Here is a 20799-nt window from a genome sequence, read left to right as displayed (position 1 = left end):
TGACGGCGGATAGATTGTTGATTGTCTTTATTCCGATGATGATGTCGTAAGTGGTGGAATCCTTGAAGACCACAAATTCAGAGAGCATGGTTTTCCTCTGGCTTCCAGTTCCGATGGTTAGTGATAACACTATGGAACTGTCCAGTTTGAGGAAGTTGTCCCCGATTTCGGTCACCCTATTGCGGTGACTTTGTAGACTTTCATATCAGCGACCTAGCTTATTGAAGGCTCCTCTGAAGAGGATGTTGGAATCAGCTCCGGTGTCGACCAATATTCTTTTCACCAGTCCAGTCCTGACCCTTGCCGAGATGGCGAAGGGGGCGTCTTCCACCGAGGTGCCGTGTTGGCAGTCATCGGGAGAGAACGTGATGGCTGCTGAAACTAAAGAGTTTGTGCTTGATTTTTTATGGCTAGGACTTTGAGATCCATTTTTAGTGCTAACTTTGACCTTTCTAGTGCGTCATTTCCTGTGATTACGTTTACTATTATGGTGGGGTCGATCCCTAGACTCTCTTAGGGTGCCTGTCGTATCATCTTGGGGTTGCATCCTTCGCGTTCTGGTGATCTTTCTCTTTTAGCTTTCCTGGGTTCTCGGATGATTTTGGTGAATTCGGGGAGTTTGCCATCTTGGATGGCTTGTTTGAGAGCGTCCTTTAGATCGAAGCAATATTGGATTTTATGTCTGTATCCTCGGTGGTAATCGCAGTATAGACTCTTGTTGCCGCCTGTCCGTTCCTTTAGTTGTCGCGCCTTCGGGAGGATGCTTCGTTTTGCTAGTTGGTAATAGATCTCTGTGATAGGGACAAATAGGGGTAGTAGTTCATGAACTTTCCTACCCTGGACGGATGGCTAGGGGCAACGCATTTGAAGTGTTCTTTTGGGGTATCTTTTGGTGGTGGGTTGCTACGAGTTTTTGTGCTACTGTTTATTGGCGGCCACGGCTTGGCTTACCTCTTCGTTGTTTATGTATTCTCTCTGACATTTTGGATTTCGTGCATGGTCCAGACTGGTTTGGTGGTAAGGTGATTCCGGAAGTCTTCATTCATAAGGCCACTGGTCAGACAAAGACTGGCTACCGAATCTGTGAGTCCGTCAATCGTTAGGTATTCGTCGTTGAACCTGTCGAGGTATTTCCTCGTAGATTCATCTTGTCTTTGAGTGATTCCGAGTAGACTGATCGGATGTTTTGCTATGGTAATCCTAGTGGTGAACTGTGCCATAAAATTTTTGGAGACATCATCAAAACTGGCTGTGGAGCCGTTAGGAGGGCGTTGAACCATTTGATCGCGGGGCCGGTGAAAGTTACCAGGAAGGCCTGCATCAAACTGCATTGGCGGCTCCCTCTAGGTTCATCCTGGCCTCAAAGGCCCTGAGGTGCTTCTGTGGGTCCTCGTCCCATCGTATTTCATATCAGTGGGCTTGTCAAAGACCTTTGGAAGTTTGGCTTTCAGGATTTTCTCCGTGAATGGGGTGGCTCCCATTATCACATGCTCGCTTCGTGTTCGCTTGGCATCCCGGTAGTGTCTTCAGTCGTCCTTGTTGCATTGGCATTCCGGATCTTTGGAGACGTTTCGGTTGCATCGTTTGCCGTGTTGTTGTTCGGGTGACCTGTCGTTCCTGATCTCACAATGCAATCGGATCCTGGAGGTTGCTTGGCTTGCGTGTTCCGAACGATATCGCTCCTTGGACGTGACTCGACCTTCGAGGTTTTGCACTATGAGGCCAAGCTTTTGGATTATCTAGATTGCTTTTTCTCCTAGGCCATCGGGTGCTCGGGTAGGGGGATGCTATCCCGAAGTTCGGGTGTTAGGCTTCGCGGGTTTGAGTCGTGGTGATGGCTTGAGGATTGCTCCTCGAGATTCTCCGTCATGCCACCAAGACTTAGCAATCCCCATAGACAGCGCCAATGTACTAGAAGTCTCTGGTACGGGTTGAGACGGATCGGAGACTTGCGAGTCGAGATGGTCATTGGATTGTCTGACTGGAGCAATGAGGGTGGGTACCTGCAAAGACACTTCGACACTCAAGTCAGAATAGATCTAAGAGATATATGCATGTAGAATGAGTAACGTACCTGAAGGGGCCTTTGGCTCCCCTTTATATAGCTGGTGGTAGTTATTTTATCTTATCTCTATTTAGCTAAGATAAGGGAGGAATTTGAATTTGAATGTTGGGTTAAGATTTTGAAAGTTATTAATCCATTTTGGGCCGTGAGGATGGCCCAATCCTGGGACTATCGGATTCAGTGACCGTTCCGTGGGAGGACCCAGAGATCGAATTTGGAACATAATATAAATTTAAAAGTATTATATTATTTAAGAATTAATTACATAATATGTGGATTAATGTTAAATTTTTTTACTTATTTATAAAAATATTTGTGATTCGTATATAATTCAATATAATTATTCAAAAAAAAAAACAAAGAAATATATAACAACAGAAGTCTTTCAAAGATGGCTATCTTCTTAAATATTAACTTATGTGTTTTTTCTAATATTTTTATATAATAAAAAATTTTCTTATATATTTTATAATAAAATATAATTAATTCTAAAAAAATAAGTTTTTTTTTATATATTATGGGAATATTTTCCATAAAAAATTATTTAGACTTTGAAAAATAAATTATATTTATTTGTTGATATTTTTAAATTGGTGGTGCTGTATAGTGTAATTTTAAAGTTTTTCTTTAGTGTATTTGAAAATAGTTTAAAAAAAAGTTAGAAAAAAATAATTGAAAACAAGAATACCAAAAATGTAGTATAATATTATAAATATACTTTATTAATAATGATATATTAGAATATATGCATAGTAAACAAAAATTGTTATTATTATATTTTTAATATAGAAACTAATTATATTTAACTGTTATTTTTTTATTTAATAGAGTAATAATATGTATTATATTTAATTATTATTATATAAAAAATTTTTATTTTACAAAATTATAAAATTATTATCTATACAAAATTGACGTGGGACAATTATAAAAAATAATGTCATAAATTCATTTTATAATATATTGACATCAACTTTTATATAATAAATATAAAAATAGATAGTTAGATGGAATTCATAACCACTTCGTTTAAACAATTGGTATGATAAAAGGAATTGGGTGGGATTAGTGAAACTGAAACAGCTATTATTAGCTCAGGAAGATGAAAAAAAATTGTATCGAAACTACTTGGGCCTAGATGAACTTGAGAGACTATCATATCGCAAAATTATATATGCCACTGCACTTTCTTTTGTTGGTACAACATAACATCGCTGCTGCCTAAGGTTAATTCTAAGTTCTACTGTACAATCTCAGTGTTGATATCTGCTGTTATAATTGCCTAAACCTGGTACCTGAGATATGGTACCGTCGTCTTTCGTATTGTTTGGTATTATCCTGTGTATGTTACAAGGGATTATTTATGCTTCTTTCCACCCGCCAGAATACGCTGGATTTGAAGTCCTCGGCTGAACGCTTGATTGAATAGCAGCCGAGTTTGGAATTCTGAAACAAACGGGAACCAAGCTAATATGGCCACTGGTCCAAAGATAAGCAATCCCATCACGTATTCATACCCTCTTGATAAAGCTTTGACGGACCCCCACATTCCAATTGCCTTCACCAATGGCCTACATGCTTGAGATATCTGCTCATATAAAGATAACAGCAACATAAATCACGAGAGAATCTTCTCTGATTGCATAAATTAATCAAGTCGGCTTACATGGTTTTGGGATTTAATATAAACAGCAATAACTTTGAGGCAATCAAATATATTTTCAGCATGAGCAGACAAAGCAAGAGCCAATGACCACTAAAAACAAATCACCTGTATAAGTGCCCATCCTGTTGGTAAAAAAGCTAGGAGGCTCCTAAGAATGTCTTGAACTGTGAGACTAAGTAGAGTAAACATCAAGACTAGAGCGACAATGCTTCCAATGAACAAAAGCAGTTTGAGGAGACGAAATATCAGCTGAAAATCAGCACTGAACTTCTTCCTACCCATAGACACAATCTGCAATTTCAGATGCCGGTATGCCACGGGTTAATTACTAAGATAATTATCAAGCTGTTTATTAATAATGAAATTATTAATTATTTTAAGCTCAATGGTAAAAAATTCTCTACTAACTCAAAACAAACTTTCATATATCAATAAATACCAACCTTCAAAATGATCATAACAGCTACTATGACTAGCCAGGACAGACCATAAACCTGGAGAGAAATGAACGTTAGAAAGATCTCCTTTATATGTAAACTTGTGTTTGTGTTTAGTATTTCTTTTCCATTTTCTGCTTTGTTCACCGGGGAGGGAATTATTTATTTATTTATATTGGGTAAACAGGGAGGGTGTTTTCGATAAAAGACTAACTTCACCTATAACCAAGGAGTTTCTTCGTCCAACATGTGTTAAAGCAATTAAGCCCTGAGGTCCAGATGCTAAGAGTTTGACATGAAAATGTAAAATAAAATTGAATTGGAAAGCATAATTACCATGATGCTTTTGTCACCTCTAGCTATATTTAGATGATACACAATTCCATACTGATAGACAAAGAAACGCAGGGCAAGAATCACCTCCGAAGTCCTCCCCAATAACCCAGTGAATTGCAAATGCTCTTGTTCCTCATTCCACCATGATTCCCAGCTCTTGGTAGCAGGAACACCAATACCACCTCCACTATTCATCCATTTTGTCCAGTCATCCCAGTCCTCAACTATCTTCTGCCACTCAAATCCTGATGGATTGAAAAGGAAAGGACTAAACAACCAGGAACAAACCAAAAACCACATTGACCCTGAGAGAAGAAGATATGCAGTTGAATCAGGAGCTGCTGATCCATAAAGCTTATAACACATAAGCAAGACAGCAAGCTCTAACCCTTTTACAAAGTGGCTCCTCGAGTACATCCTGTAATTCTCTGCGAACTTCTCATGACGAACTACAAAACCACGCCCAGTTGCTCTGTACTTTGCCCCTCCATGCAACAGAGTGCGCCCAAAGTAGTGCATCTTCGATCCTAGTGAGAAAGTGAAAAAAACGGGTGCTAGCTGCAGCTGCATTATTATGAGGTCACCTATAGCAGTTCTGAACCCTCTTTCTAGTCCTATTTCCATAACCATGGGCAGAGTCATTAGAAGGCCTATCTGAACAAGACTTTGTGAAGCCATTGCTTCCTTTAGTGGATCGTCGCCCCTTCTCCTTGCCAGTTTAACTATTGCATTTTCAAATCCACTCAATGACAGATAGAGTTTTCCATATAGGAAAGCATAAACTGTAAGGGACACTGCCTGTGATTACCAGAAGAAAACGTTAGTGCTAGATGCAGGGTTAGCTAATTAAGCAAAAAGGATAAGATTTAGGGTGTGTAAAACTGAAAATTATATAGGCAAGTGAGCAGAAGTATATTTTCCATAATCTATTTAAATTAGTTGGACTTATTTTATATGAAAGATGTTTGATAATTTTCTGATTAATCCTAAACAAAAGCATTAAGCATTACCATAGAGCTGACATAAAATCCAACAGTTGTAAAATAGAATGATAGCATTCGGAAAAAATCAAATCGATGCCCCAGCCGGTATATATCCCTGCTTAGTGTCTGCTCTCCATTACCACAGGCCACCTTTGCTTCAAAAAGAGAAATTTGATTGAGGCCAACATCTCTACCCTTTCCAACTTGGATATATTCATGATGAGTAACGTTTCCACGTCTTAGTGTTGAGTTGAATCCTACATAGACAAAGCCATACGATACAAGGCCAATAAAGAAATATCAAATACATACCAGCTAAAAGATAAAATAGAATAAGAAGAAAGAAACAAAGATAAGTCATTGCTAAAAAGATGTTTCAAAAGCATTACCAGCAAATATATCCTCACTTAAATTGATGCCACGAGAAGCCTTGCTGAATCCTCCACGGGTGAAATGGAAAATTCTATCAAAAACATCAGGATGACCATAGTGGAACCGAACCCTACAATCGAAAAACTAAATCATAAGCTGGATGATGTGTATTCTGTATTACATGTATTCCCCTTTTTCCACCCCCAAATTCCTTCTTTGCTTGCAACAATGTAGAAGATATTGATGATTATTGTCTCCAAACGTTCAAATGGCAGAGGAGATGTCATTTAAACAAGAAAATCAAACAAGACATAGGGAGGAAGCACAAAGTTCATCAGTAAGATAAAATAGGATTAACTATACTTTGAATAAGTTAACTGGATAAATTAATTTTAAATGCTTTAAATTTAGAGTTGATTTCAGTTAAAATGTTGCCTAAATTTGTGAAGCAGTAATAGTCATGTGCTTGTGAGGAGGTGCTTAGTTATCTCACAGGAAAAACAAGCACTTTAAACAGTTAAGTTAATAACTGCTACTACATCAACCAAGCATTCTCCTACTATAATGGAGTACGTGACATGGATTACACATCACCAATTTGTCCTGTCATAAACATAATGTAATCACTAAGAGAGAGAGAGAGAGAGAGAGAAGGGGGGGGGGGGGGGAATAAAGACTTACTTCAGGGGTCTTGCAAGAACTCTCTGACCAATAGTGACAAAGCTAGTTTCTTGATTTGACATAAACCAGGCCAAGGAGGAGACACTGTAACAGGTCATGAAATTAAGTAATATGGATCTGAAGATGGCAATGTGTAAGCTCAAAGTAGTTCATCACCTGCCAGTAAAGATATGTTCACGTACACCTAAAATGCTAGGTGGGTGCACTCCATGATCCTCATGAAATTCTTCCAGAAGGTTACGCATCTTCAGAGCTTCTTCTAAGTAGTTATCCTAGAGTAAATTTTCAAATGCCCTGGTTTAAAATGCCCCAAATAACCGTAAACGAGTTTCAAAATGTATAATGTTTTACCTGGTTCATGTCAATAGTCTGAAGAGCTTCCCCCCTGGTAAAAATAACTGCATGATTTTGGTTTTCAGGCTTTCCTTCTCCTAACTTTGCCGGACCAGGAAGTTTAATTCGAAATATTTCCTTCGGAGAAGATACAAAAGTAATTAATACTAAAGTAACCGCCAGTAATTAACAAAACTTCTTTTTATATCAAGATGCTCTTACTTGGTCAAGATTGTCTACAGATTTGATCAGTACAGAATAATAAACTTTCTGTACTTTATCACCCTCTCTCTCTCTTTCTTCAACTTCGTCAATATATGCAACACGAAGCGAGGGATTGCTACAAATGAAGTGGATTTGGGAAATTAAAGCTAAATATACACCATCATACTGGATATAGGAAACACAACTTAATTTATTGACAGGAGAACATACTTAACCATCAAATTTAGGATATCTGTTGCACGACGGTCTCCACTGCGCTTCTGATTCCCATAGTTTTGACAGGTAGCAACGTATGTGAATTTCATGTCAGCCATGGCCTCTAAATTGCCATATAGGGATTTATGACTCTTTTTATCTTGCTCAGATGGAACTGTAATAGCTTTATAGCCATCGAGTATTTCTGCCCACGTGACAGTGAAAAAATCATGAAATCATCTTGGGGAGATAACTACTACTTTTTCTTTCTAGCGGATTATACATAAGTGAGGAAATTTTGAAAAAAACGCTTAATATCACCTTGTTCGTTAGCCATATCAAGAAATGCCTGGAGCTTTATAGCCCGCCGGTAGTACATCATTCCCCTAACTATATTAAGTGAAAAATATTAGTCGATGAAATCCAGTATGAGAGGCGGGGAAGGGGAGTCATCATCATGTACCTGTCCTACAAAGAGTTTGTCCTCTCAACGACGCCCAGTGACGTAACTGCAATACATTCTCATCTTTCTCCCATACCTCACTATCTTTCTTACATTCAAGTCGCTCCATGAAGTTATTCCACTCATCTGGCAAAAAATTACTAAATTATCAAAATGGAGAATAGTGGGGTTTGTTTTTAAAGTGAGAACTGAACCCTCACTTATCAAAATACAGTATGTACCCAAAAAAGGAAAATGGAATGAATACAGTCAAAGCTATATTGTGAATTATCACTAACCAGGGAAGATCTTTTGCAGGTAATATATGATTGACACGCCATCTTCATTCTCAATCTCAAGGTCATTCTTAGAAAATACAGTCTCTTCACTATAGTATGGCGTTAGGACACTGAAGAGAAGAAAAAGAGCTCCATAAGCACAACACAGCCTTAGAGTGCATCCCATTTGAATTTTATGCATCACTAGCTCCTTGACAAATAAAAATATCCTACAACTTAACAAAGATTTTATGCTTGATATTTGAGATATCTGATAATCCTTCAACAGTTGAAGTCATCACAGATAAAGTAAACATCATATAACACGGATAGACATGGCTTAGCTGCGAGGATGTTGACATTTAATTTGCGTAGTTTTGTGTGCACAATAAGAGCCTCATTTTCCCTATGAACAAGATGGACATATATCTTTGTGGCCGAATATTAAGGAAACTGCACCAGACCTGAATGAGAGCATTTCCCGGACACGTGGAGCACGTGGCATCTCCATGAACAATGAATTGGAAAAGAATGCAATCCTTCTCCGTACTTCATCGTTTGTTGGAACCTCATTGGCAGATTCCCTCACAGTCAATAATAGATAAAGACGTCTTATCTGAAACAACCGTATCATCATTGCTTAATCAAGAAAAAGAAAAAAGAAATCGATGGTGATTTCATTATTAAGTACCTGTTCCTCCCATTGTGCTGTAACCACAGGAGGGTACAATATAGCAGGTTTTACCTCAGTACCAGCAAAAACTTGTCGTCCAGTATCCTTACTACTTTGATTAAGTTCTGCCAACTCACTTATGAGCAACACAATTAAAAGATATTGTTAATTTTAATGGAAGAGTCATAAGTATTGTTATCATATTAATTAATAACTAACATATTTGAAATTCAATTCAGTTAAGTGAAACAAACCTGTTTTCGTTGACCATCATATCAGTAACCACTTCTAAGATGTCTTGCAGCAAAACTACCACTGTACCTCGCTTGGATGGATCCGCATCTTTCTGTGATAAGAAAGCATGGCACAAGTTTTCCAAATACTATCTCTTAAATAAAAAACTTAATACTTAGTTTGAGAAAAATTAGTTCACAATAACTGAGATGCGAGAAAAAAAAATTGAAAATTAAGCTTTAGATTGACTCCAATAACTAATCTGAGTATATGTCTCTCTCAATAAGTTAAAAAATGTGACCAAATACAGTTATTGTTGCCTAAAGGCGAATATAAGAAAGAATAGAGATTAGAGATGCATATTCTCTAAATGACTCACCAAGATTTCCACAAGCTCCACAAACTTTTTAAAAAGGGAAGGTAAAAAGCTCATTCGGAAATTGGCAGTAAGTGTATTCTTTGATATGTTGTTCTTAACTTCTTTAGTGATGATGGAAATTATCCTGTTCCAGCACAATAAATTCATAAGTGCTGATAATGATTCAATTTTAATGAAATTTCATAAGGCATCTTCAATCACATGTGTACTTAAGAAAAAAAAAACAAATAGCTTATATGAAGTATAGAATGATCCTTTGTATCAGCACAAAAAAGAAAAAAAAGAAAAAAGAATCCTTAATGATACCTCTTTTCATTTTCCCCGACAACCAAATCATGAAGAACATGTTTAAGAGATTGATAACATTCGATCACAGCACACTTCATATATTGATCTGCACTTATGCGCTTCCAAAGATCAGAGTCCTTTCCTCGAAATTGAGTTGCCATATCCAGAGCTACAGGAATCTGTAAAGGCTACAGTCAATAACATGAGCTGGTCAAACATAAAAATATTAAAATCCAGTTATACAGACCTTGCTTGCAAGCAAAAACGGTGGCCACTGAATTATTTTCAGTCGAGAATCTGAAGAGTAAGGAACCAGCAAAAGGTCCATTTCCCTGGATTATGCAAGCACTTAGTAATAAGTGATGAGCATAGCAAATAAGGATCAAGGAGAAAGTAATAGAAGCCAGGTAAGAGCAACTAAAGACATATGCTTTGAGGCCTTGCCTATCACTAATGAGATCTTCCTCACGAAAACTGCAAATAATTTCATTCCATAATTGGGCAAATTTGGCAGCTTCACTTCTTCTGCTAGCAGAAATCTATACAAGCATGGAAATTGAAGTGAAGAGAATAAAGAGATTTATTTTTAATGTACTAAGCAATGAAAATGTAGTAGACCTCATCAAATTTCTTTGAGAAAGAGAATTTCTTTCCTTGCTTCTTTTGGGAAGGAACCAAGTATGTGTTGAATGCGCCAGGCAATGACTGGAACCGTGATCTCAGCATGCTCATAGTGTGTATCTGTAAAACCAAATGGATAACAACAGTAACTGACTATCACAGCATTACTGTGAGCTGATTATTCCATAAAAAGTTTTCCCATCTCAAGTTCACCCTTAAATGAAGAGGAAAGTCCAAGTTTATCAACAAGTTGAAGACTTTGGAATTCATAAAACTGTTGTAAATGATTATCCAGTATCATATGTCTCCAAATTGCTCCTTTAAATTTCTCAAATTGATTACTGTATGTTTGATTGTTAGTATGTGAGTGTGTGTTGCAAAAATGTAGAAAGTCGAAAAGATTATTTATTACAAATCCTGTTCAGAAATAGCAAGCTAAAGAAAGGATAAAATTGATAGTGGCCTCTCCTAGAATTTGGTCCATAACTGAAAATTAAGGTCCAAGTTTCTTTACTAGTTCAGAAGTTCATAAAAACATAAGAAGATGATGATCCAGTACTATGTATCCAAAAGGATCCTAATCATTTTTCATCTTGATTAAATAAGTTCAATTTTTAGTTAGATGCGCAAGTCTGCATTAGTTGATCGCAAATACTCCTCAGACATTGCTAGTAATATGATAAAATTGATTATTACCTCTCCTAGACGATCAAAGGCTCCAATAATACCACCGTACAAAGTTGAGAAGACTGCGTACCAAATTTGTGCATCCATGAAATAAACCTGTATTGAAAATTCAAATAACGACATAAAATTTGTGATAACTCATCTGAACAAGTGAAAAGATTAATATATGAACATAAACATGGACATATAGCATGCACCATGAGTACAGGAGCCCAGAGTGCAATAACTGCGCTATAGTTATTTCGAGCTGCATAGACCAGAAAATATTAGATCAATAAAATGAATAGCATGCTACAATACAAGGTAATCGTGAAGGGACAAAAAAAGAAGAAAAGGAGCAGGAGGGGGAGGAAAATACCATCGGGGTAAAACTCGTGCCAACCATAGTCAACATGTTTAATGGCCATTATTAACTTTGTTGGCTCAATCAGAGGTATTATCTGAAGATAGATAAAGCAGTTAAAATCTTAACAAGGCCCAATAACTTCACAAGCTTAGTTTATAAGTAACAAGTACTGCACATGTAGCGTTTTTACTTGGACAAAATAGCTGAACGCAAATTTGGAAGCCAATAGTATGACCCAGAAAATAGTGTACCTGGCATTCAAAAATGGAACATAAATGATGGGACAATTTTCAGACAATAACCAAGGGGACAATCCAATAATTACTTCAGTAAAATAGTTTGCATGAAACTTACTTTAGGAGAGCAAATTGGCTTTCGTGCATTCCTCTTCCAACATAAATCCTTGGCTGCAGGGGGAGAAAAACAAATCATTCAGAAAAATAAAGAGAAAAGACTGGGGGGGGGGGGGGGGGGGGGGATTACTTTAACCAGTCTATTATGCCAAATATATGTTTTTTATATGACTAACGGTCACTGGCTCATATAGTATTTGTGTATTCAAAACATATGGGAGAAAATAGCGCTACAGATTCATGACAACTACTCCATTTGAAAGAGTCACTGACTCATAGCATTTGCGTGTTCAGGGAAAATTGACAGTATCATGCTACAAGTCAGTATGCATTACTGATAATTACAATGTAGGGTCTAAAAATAACATCCCTACTGGAACAGTCCTTACCAATACAAGGTAATATTAGCATAATGTTCTTCATATGAAAGAGATCAGTCTTTTCCATGTCAATAATACTCACTTAAGAAACCGTTCCCCACATTGATTTCTAGGCTCAGGTTGAAATTTTTCATTACGTTCAAAATAACAAATAACTACATGAGAAGTTTCTTACAAACCGAAAATTTTTCAACATATATCATCTAACAATGAACAGAAATAGTTCAATACGTTAGAGAATAAGACAACATGAGTACCTGAGACCACCACAAGAAGAGTCTAACTATGTGCCAGTCTGAGTTTTCAATCCAACGCCTGAGCATTGGGAAAAGAAAGAGTATAGCTGCTAGTAGATTTGGAAGCATATACAATGCAACTGCAAAGATATACAACGGTGGATTGCCCTCTATTTGATCAAGAAAGGAAAGCAGCTGCTTGAGAGCTTGAGGGGCACCCTTGATGGCATGCACATAGAAGACCGAAAGAATGATAGCCCAACAAAGACTGACAATGACTTTAAGAATATTTCTTAGCACATCAGTGAATTTCCATCGATGATAGCCTGGAAAGTTCAGGAGCAGGTCCAGGATACCTAAATCAAAATAACGAATGAAGACAAGAAATAGTAAGTTTCTATGACAATACGAAGAAGAAAAATAGGACAGTAAAAAAAATTAAGAAAAGGGAAATGTAAAAATGAAAAATCTGGCTGCTTCAACCACATAATGATTAGTGAAAAGGTTTATCTCCTTTTTTTTCTAGGTGGGTTGGGGGGGGGGGGGGTGGTTAAGAGCATGGGATAGCATAACAACTCATCAATCTAAAACAGATGTCAGGGTTCTTCAATAGGCTGACCAGATCATTTAAAAAAATAAAAAAAAAAAGTTGTTTTTAATGATTCCAAACAGATATAAATAGGTTCACTTTGACAAGAGCAACTTAAGTAAATGTGCATACTTTGAAGTAAGCGAAGAATGGATGCTGTGATGAATATACTAGAGAGATTAAATAAGACATCCTTCTGAAAGATATCCATCAGTGAAATCTCGTCCCATGCAATAATGAACATCACCTGTAATAAGAATCCCAGAGCATTATGCAACCAAATTACCCACAACTGATTTAAATCGGCGTGTTCCGCGAAGCTAAAAGAATTAATTTTTATATATAAAAATTATTTAATTAAAAAATTTTAAAAATTAATATTAAATTTAAATAAAAGTATAAAAATATTACATATTCTAGTATTTGAAAAAATTCATCATCTAATATATATATTTAGCAAATTTAAATACTATAGTACAAAAATGAAACTATTAGATATAATGTAAATATTGAATATAATATTTCAATAATTAAAAATAACATCCATTTTTTCATGTATTATGATATCATATATTTTTAACATTATTATTACAACTAAATAATATTAAAACATATAAACCATTAAATAATTAAATAAATAATATATTTTTATAAAATAAAAGTTATTCTCTAAATAAAATATGCAAATTTTAGAATTTAAAAATGAAAATGAACTCATATTCTTTATACTATAATTTTTTTAAAATTAGATAATTTGATGTGTAAAATTATGAGATTAATATTAGATTAATTATATAGATGTTATTTTTTATGATAGTATATAAATATAATTCTAAGATATATACTTTTTTATATTATTATAATAAAAAATATTATTCGTATACTAAAATCAATTATTAAAATTAACCACCAATATATTTGTATATAAATATATATGTGATTTAATTTATTTTTATTATATATTTATATTTTAACATTTATTTTATACTAATAATTAAGTTTAATGGCTGATTTTGGTAAACACGCAACATAGTCATATTATAATAAATGACATGATAAATTTTATATAAAAGTTAAAACTTAAAAGTTTATATGTCATTCATTCCTATAATATTAATTTGGATTCTTCTTTTATATATTATGACGATAAATATAGGAAAATATTGGCTTAAGCGTTTCCTTCTATTGAAAAAGAAAATACCTGTAAACCCAGTATAAAAAAGGTCCAAAGTCTATCAAAACTGCGGAAGAGGTGCCAGAATGATCGCGTCTCAACAAAATTTGATTTCCCTGTTTTTCCAGATTTTCTTGGAACACCCTTTCTTCCCTAATATTACATTTTTATAAGTTGAGAATTAAATAAGTAGTATTTTACAATCGGATAAGTAATTTTGTAGAAAGTGTATACTTATACCCAATCATTTGTCGATTTAAAAAATTCACCATCATCACGCATTGGCCATCCAAGAGAAAAGCAATCAGGTGACCTGCAACACATTGCACAAAATAAATAAATAAAATAAATTCAATAACAACTGACGACCAAAAAGTCATTCAAAGATAAAATACAAAAAGGAAACAAACCAGAAATACTCATTTAGATCATCATAGTTGCACCATGCTGAGTGAGGAGCCGTTCCATTTCTGCTCCTCTTGGCTTCCTGTATTAATTAACTGGATTACTAAGGGCGTAGTGACCTAGAGAATATAAGTACTTGACTATTGCAATGTCTTTGATAAAACAAAAGCATACCGTGTCTATTACTCGGTAGAGGGGAGTTATAACCTTGCGGAGAAATGCCTCTTCATCACCACCATAAGAAGGTTTGATATTTTCACCCGTAACAATGCTGACATTTCCAGCCATTAGACCGTGTAGTTCATATGCCATCTGAAGTTAGAATTGGCCATTATTAGCAGAGCAAAACATTACTTAAAAACAAGGATTACAGTAGAAAAACAATGATAGCACATTTACATGAGATACAAGCACAAACAAAATGAACCATGCGCAGATTAATTTGTACACTCACGTTGTGAAATATGTAGCATAGGCACTCAGGCATGAAGCGAACATTGGACGCCTCACCCCAGATGAGAAGGTACAAGCCCATATAAAGCAACTTCCTCTGTTGCACCTCTTGCTGACCTTGAGGAAGTCTATATAAGAGAACATGATAAAAGTGACCATTAAATTTTATGAGCTAATAAAAGAAGCACAAGTGTTCACTGATGGATATACTGTTATGCCTCACCGTAAACTATGTTTTCGTCCCAAGAATTTGCACCATTTTTTATAATTCTTAAAAAGCTTTTTCATCACTTCATCAACAGCACGATCATCGAGCTGCAATTCATTCAAATAAAATAAAATAAAATAAAAATAAAAATAAAAATAAATTAATAGAAAGAAACAGCAGAATAAAAACTATAGGCCAAAGCCAAATGCAAGACAGGTACGTGCCATGTTTAGAGGCTCAGGTTTAGGGTGTAGCCTTATATGAGAATTAGCAAGAAGCAGAATCAAATGCTCTCTCTGATTCCTGACGTTGTCCCTCTGCACACAAATTTACCATATGCAATAAAAATTTAAGCAGATTATACAAAAAAAAAATGTAAAGAATAATAAATCATTCTCCTCTAGCATTGCGTGTTGGTCAAAATACATGCCTGGAAACCAAACATGGCTTTAAGCCAATCAAGCAAGTCTAGGTCTCCTGTTCTCTGTCTTTGTTGCTCGAAAGAACTAGGCCAGTTCAAGCCTTGTGTGTTCCATAGCGCAGAAACAGCAGCTTTAACCTAATAAGGAAAGAAAGTCCAAGAACTCAGTGCAATCCAAATAAAACACAGATGCATAATGGGTAGAGAAGCACCAGCAGAAGCAATACCTCTTCAAGTTGCATAATGGGTAGAGAAGCACCAGCAGAATCCAGAGGAAGGATATTATAAGGTGTATAAATTTCCTTTTTTTCCTGGACATCTCTGGCAGCCGCGATAATCTGCAAAAGAAAATTTACGCTCCAGGATCTGAATATTGAAATGATAAAAAGAGGGACGAAACACCCATTTTAGAACAAAATAAAAACTGAAAGGATATGAACGTAGACCAACCTCAGGAGCTACTTCTTCGACTTTCTCAGTCTTATTAACAGCACAAAGCACTTCAAAAAGCACCCCGGCAGTCTGATAAGCTTTACTGAGCTGGGCTCTGCAAAACAATTTCGATTTCAGGGGCAATGAAAAAAGTAACCATTTACCATGGAGGGGGAGGTAAAAGCTTACGTCATATCAGACGCAACTTACAAAATCCGCCACAAGCAACAATTAAAGAGGCACAATTCATACTTCATTATAAGAACTACGAAAACTCGTAACCTGTCTGCCTGATCAGCTTGATCAAGAGTTCTGACATAATGTTCATAGTATTGCTGATAGTAAGCCTGGATTTCTCTTGCATCTGTCTTCTTAACTCGAGAGGGAAGACTAGTTGCATTATCCTAGAGTTGAAGAAATTATGTAAGTTACAGTAATAATAAAATGGCAGCTCTTCTCTGCGGAAAAAGAAATGCTGCTCGTTACAAATATTTTCCTTTCCCGTTTTCAGTTCATGGGAATAGATCAGAGCTGATTGCTTCAGTTCCTCAAGAAGACCTCCCCTATTCCGAAAGAATTTTCCCAAGAAACCCGATGGAGTTCCTGAATCCCATCGCTATCACGGAACAAACTCTTCGAAGAGGTAAGATCGTTTTTCATAAATTATATAATGAATGCTTTTTGAAAAATAGATTAAAAATACAGAATACCTATTAATATCTACAAATAAAATATTGAGCGGTGGATATGCTTAGTTAGACTACATATAAATAGCATTTGAAAAATAATAACAAAACTTATTAATCACTAATAAAATAAACTTTTTCTAATTAGAGATGAATAAACTTTTTTTTTATATATACAATAATATTAAAGAGCTAGTAACTTAAAACTAATTTAGTATATTTAATGTTATTCAATTATTCTAATATAAATTAAAAATATAAAACAAGATAATTTTAGAGAGACCGATTTCATTCCCATTAATGAGTAAAATCTCCAACAAGTTATTATGAATCATTTATTAGCCATAATCTTACTACAGCATGCACTACAACAAAAACACAATAAAGTTATTGATACCAAAGAATATTGATTAAAAATATTATTTATACATTAAAATTAATATCATATATTTATATATAAATATATATTATTTAATTTATTTTTAATATATATTTAATATTTTAATATATTTTATATTAATAATTAATTTTAATAATTGATTTTACTGTATACCTAGATGTTTAATCTAATATATGCATGGACTTCTTGCATGAAGGGAGATTAGAGCATTCATGTGCTGTGTTTGTTTCACGCACGGTATACTCATACAGTCATACTCAAGCCTCAGCAGTCCTCATTCACGCTTGAAATGCATAATGCAGAGTCAGTTGATAAAATCGAAACAAATGAAACTACAGGCTTACCCTCTCTAATCGCTGCCGCAGCAGCGTCTTGAACTGCCTAACGCCACGGCCGGTGGAGGTCTGATCCAGCCTGTGCGCTTTCTCGAAGGCATAGAACCTACCTGCCAATCATCATTACGCGCTCAGCAACATTAATTTGCACATCATATTTCAAAATTCAATAACACGAAATCACTATTATTACTATTATTATTATTATAATGATCGATCCGTTACGTACATAGATAGGCAACCCTGGGACGCTCGGCTTCGATCTCGTTGGCGACACGTAGAATGGGAGAAATGGAGGCGAGTGAGGACGGCACCACTTCGTTGTCGAAAACCTCCATGTTGAAGGTGGTGGAGGCACTCCTTGAACCCCGCCTCACCAACGTGGGCGGCGGCATTACTCGGTCTAGTTGCGACATTCTTCTTTATGTACGTGCCTCGCTCTGTTTATACCGTGTAGATCTATCTCTCTATTCCGTATCCTCTTCTTCCTGCCGTTCTCACTCAACCACTCAGTTACTTAATTCACTCCTCCCACACAAAATCCAAGTTAAATTATCAATCAATATGCATTATATTGCAAGAAATGGTTACTACCGTCCAAGAACGTGAGAATGTTTGAATATGTTTATAAAATCTTGGATTGATTATTGTAGAAATTCACGCGTTATTGTTCGTACCTGTGATCAAAGCTAAGGGATCGGAGAATCACATTGTGGTTTTGAATGATGGTAGAGTCTCTGTATGCGCATTATATATTTTGAAGCGAGATCCAAGACGCAAGAACAGAAATCCGAAAGAAAGAGACAAGAGGAAAAATGTGTAGAGAGAAGTGCGGTGAGATAGATGTGAGAGTGAGAACACCGTTTCGGAGGTGAAGGGTAAGAGAGAGAGAAGAGTGTGAGAGAGTGAGTGAGCGCGCGTTGACAAGAGTTTGAACCCTTCGAAGTCTGAGTGAAGAAGGACTTCAATTTCAATGGAAGTCCGTTTTCCTCTTTGTCACCCCTTTTTGTAACTAATTCACATTTTATTTCACCAACCCATCCCACGCCACGTTCGGTTATTCAGTTATTCTTCGCGTCACAAGTCACTCTTTGCTCGAATATTTGTTTATGAAAAAATTATTATTTATTATTTTTTTAATATAAATTATAAACCTTCAGTCGTCATGCAGTATGCCCCCGCTATCGTCGTGGACTCGCCCGTGTGACTTAGGATGGTTTGGGAACTTCGAAAGCTACCCTCTTCTTTTACTTATAGAAAATTATATTAATAGTGTTTGATACAATTTTTTAGATAAATTTTTAATTTTTTAAAAAATTATTTAAAAATTTTTGAAAAAATAAAAAAATGTGATTTCTCTTATTTTTAAAAGTTATTTTATCATTCTTATTTAATATACAATTTTAAAATAAAGACTTTTATAATAACTTTTCAAATATAAAATAACTTATTTAAAAATTGTTATTAATAAAAATTCTTATATTTTAAGTTTTTTTTTTTCAAAAAAAATTATTTAAAAAGTTTAGTCAAACTGATCTTTAAACTTTTACTGCAAAAACAAAAGAAGTTAGTATTTTTATTAAAATTTGATCAAAATTTAATTTATAAAAAAAATAAGTAATTTTATATTATTGGATAAAATTTCATAAGAGAATAAATTTTTTCAATTTTCTTTTAATAATTGAAAGAGTAAAATGTGATTTCTCACCATTAATTTTATAAATAGGACCAAAAATAAATATAAAAAAAGTAATGAAGAATTAGAAATCACACTTTATACTCTTATTTTTTTTTAACAATTAAGAGAATTCATTTTCTCATTAAAAATATTAATAATAATTAATTAATAACTATAAATCATAAAATTTATTAACCCCTACCACTTTTTTTTTTTGTATAAATGTCGGTTCACCAATCATCAACAACGAGAAATTTTAGTTAGTAAATTTTTTTTTAGAATAAATAGTCATTTTTAATTATGAAAGATTCAGATGCTGACAAAACTGACCATGAAAAATTAAAATTAAAGTTATACCCATATAAGATAAATTTTGTTCGACAAAAATAATCAATTATTACATTTTTATTCATAATTCCATAAACATCCCTAACCTTTCATCTCCCTTTATCTCTAAAACCAATCTCTAACCCTATCAATCTAACCCCACTCCCTCCTCCTCTGTCTTTACTCTCAAACCCATTTTTAAAAACCCATCTATAGACAAGAATTGCAGCCCTGGATGAGTGGGAAGAAGCATAGCTGGAAATGAACAAGTTGTAAGGGAAGGAGCTCAAGCTCCAATCCAATTGCTTCAAGTAATTGCTGGTGTAATGAACATTGGTGACATGTTTACCAAAAAGATTTGCAACTTTGGCGACAACCAAGTCATTGGAAACAAGGGCAGAGGTCAATAATTGTGCATGAATTTTCTTGAAGGATCTTAAGTCCTTACATTTATCAATGAATTCCAACGGAACCCATTGAAAGGGAATTGAGTTTTTCGTTTGGTGGATCTAATCTTTAGGGGGCAATACAGCTTGTAGCAGTAATGGGTATGTATTACTGTCAATATCTAGCTGAGATAAATCATGATACATCCCAGCAAGTAATCCAACATCATCCCTAGGTGAATTTTGAATTTCATTTTCGTCTTATTGTGAGTCGGTCATCTGTTCAATCTGAAATGGTCGACGGCAAAGGGAGGGTAAGGGGATGGAAGGGATGGTGGTGGGAGAAGGGGATGGTGAGGTTGGAGAGTAAAGACAGAAGAGGAGGAAGCGGGGTTAGATTGAGAGGAGGAGGAAGCGGGCTTAGATTGATAGGGTTAGGGATTGGTTGTAGAGATAAAGGGAGATGAATGGTTAGGGGTGTTTATAAAATTATGAACAAAAATGTAATAATTGATTATTTTTGTCGAACAAAACTTATCTTACATGGGTATAATTTTAATTTTAATTTTTTATGGTCAGTTTTATCAGCGTCCGAATTTTTTATGGTCAGAAATGGCTATTTACTCTTTTTTTTATGTTAAAAGTGTTTTCTTTTAGCATGACTTTATTTTTAATAAATTAAGCGTGTAAAAGAGTTTTAGTCAGATGTATGTGTTTTAATTATTTTTAAATAATAAATTTAAAAATTTATTATTTCTGTTAATATGATAATATATAATTATTTATTTATGCATATTTTTAAACTAATAATACATAAAAAAAAATCGAATTCATATTTAAAATGTTAGATATTTTCAATTATATCCTAAATTTGTGTCCACATTATTCATTTTTATTCTTATTATGTTTTTTCTTTCGCCATTATCACTTACCACCATCCATTACATTCATTAAAAATTTAAAATGCAATAAATAAATTAAAAGTTTTGCTAGATAAATAATTATTTTTATAAATAATGTGAATAATAGATTTTAGAATTGATCCAAAAAAAATATTTCACTTTCAAATTATCTCGTAAATTTTAATATTAGGAT

The 20799-nt window shown here is 34.7% G+C and overlaps 1 protein-coding gene across 1 annotated transcript; it reads right to left on the bottom strand.

Annotated features, from left to right (window-relative positions):
- Positions 1-3130: 3130 nt before the first annotated feature.
- Positions 3131-17657, bottom strand: LOC112733086 (callose synthase 5). Its single transcript, XM_025781954.2, has 42 exons — positions 17543-17657; positions 17323-17423; positions 16175-16296; positions 15911-16007; positions 15688-15798; positions 15470-15598; positions 15264-15356; positions 15055-15146; positions 14833-14959; positions 14553-14690; positions 14384-14460; positions 14214-14286; positions 14001-14126; positions 12932-13046; positions 12232-12566; positions 11596-11648; positions 11432-11492; positions 11254-11335; positions 11093-11142; positions 10905-10991; positions 10206-10328; positions 10032-10126; positions 9835-9919; positions 9606-9766; positions 9300-9423; positions 8941-9032; positions 8705-8822; positions 8478-8629; positions 8035-8144; positions 7757-7882; positions 7615-7683; positions 7309-7498; positions 7096-7213; positions 6892-7011; positions 6697-6812; positions 6541-6624; positions 5877-5989; positions 5515-5744; positions 4505-5302; positions 4175-4225; positions 3837-4022; positions 3131-3653 (listed from the first exon to the last, which is right to left on the bottom strand). The coding sequence occupies exons 1-42, from the start codon at positions 17649-17651 to the stop codon at positions 3423-3425; spliced, it is 5670 nt and encodes a 1889-aa protein (XP_025637739.2). The 5' UTR covers positions 17652-17657; the 3' UTR covers positions 3131-3422.
- Between the last annotated feature and the right edge of the window lie 3142 nt (positions 17658-20799).

The sequence above is a fragment of the Arachis hypogaea genome, chromosome 13, assembly GCF_003086295.3.
Source record: "Arachis hypogaea cultivar Tifrunner chromosome 13, arahy.Tifrunner.gnm2.J5K5, whole genome shotgun sequence".
Classification (NCBI taxonomy): Eukaryota; Viridiplantae; Streptophyta; class Magnoliopsida; order Fabales; family Fabaceae; genus Arachis; species Arachis hypogaea.
This window is presented reverse-complemented; position numbering and strand designations above follow the sequence as displayed.

Bases quoted from the DNA above. Each gene is read 5' to 3' on its own strand.
- LOC112733086 (XM_025781954.2), bottom strand. From the start codon at position 17,651: ATGGAGGTTTTCGACAACGAAGTGGTGCCGTCCTCACTCGCCTCCATT. The intron at 8,630-8,704 runs GTACTTAATAAT...CGGTTGTTTCAG, and splicing joins CAGCACAATGGGAGGAACAG to ATAAGACGTCTTTATCTATT. The intron at 5,303-5,514 runs GTAATGCTTAAT...TGGTAATCACAG, and splicing joins GATTTTATGTCAGCTCTATG to GCAGTGTCCCTTACAGTTTA.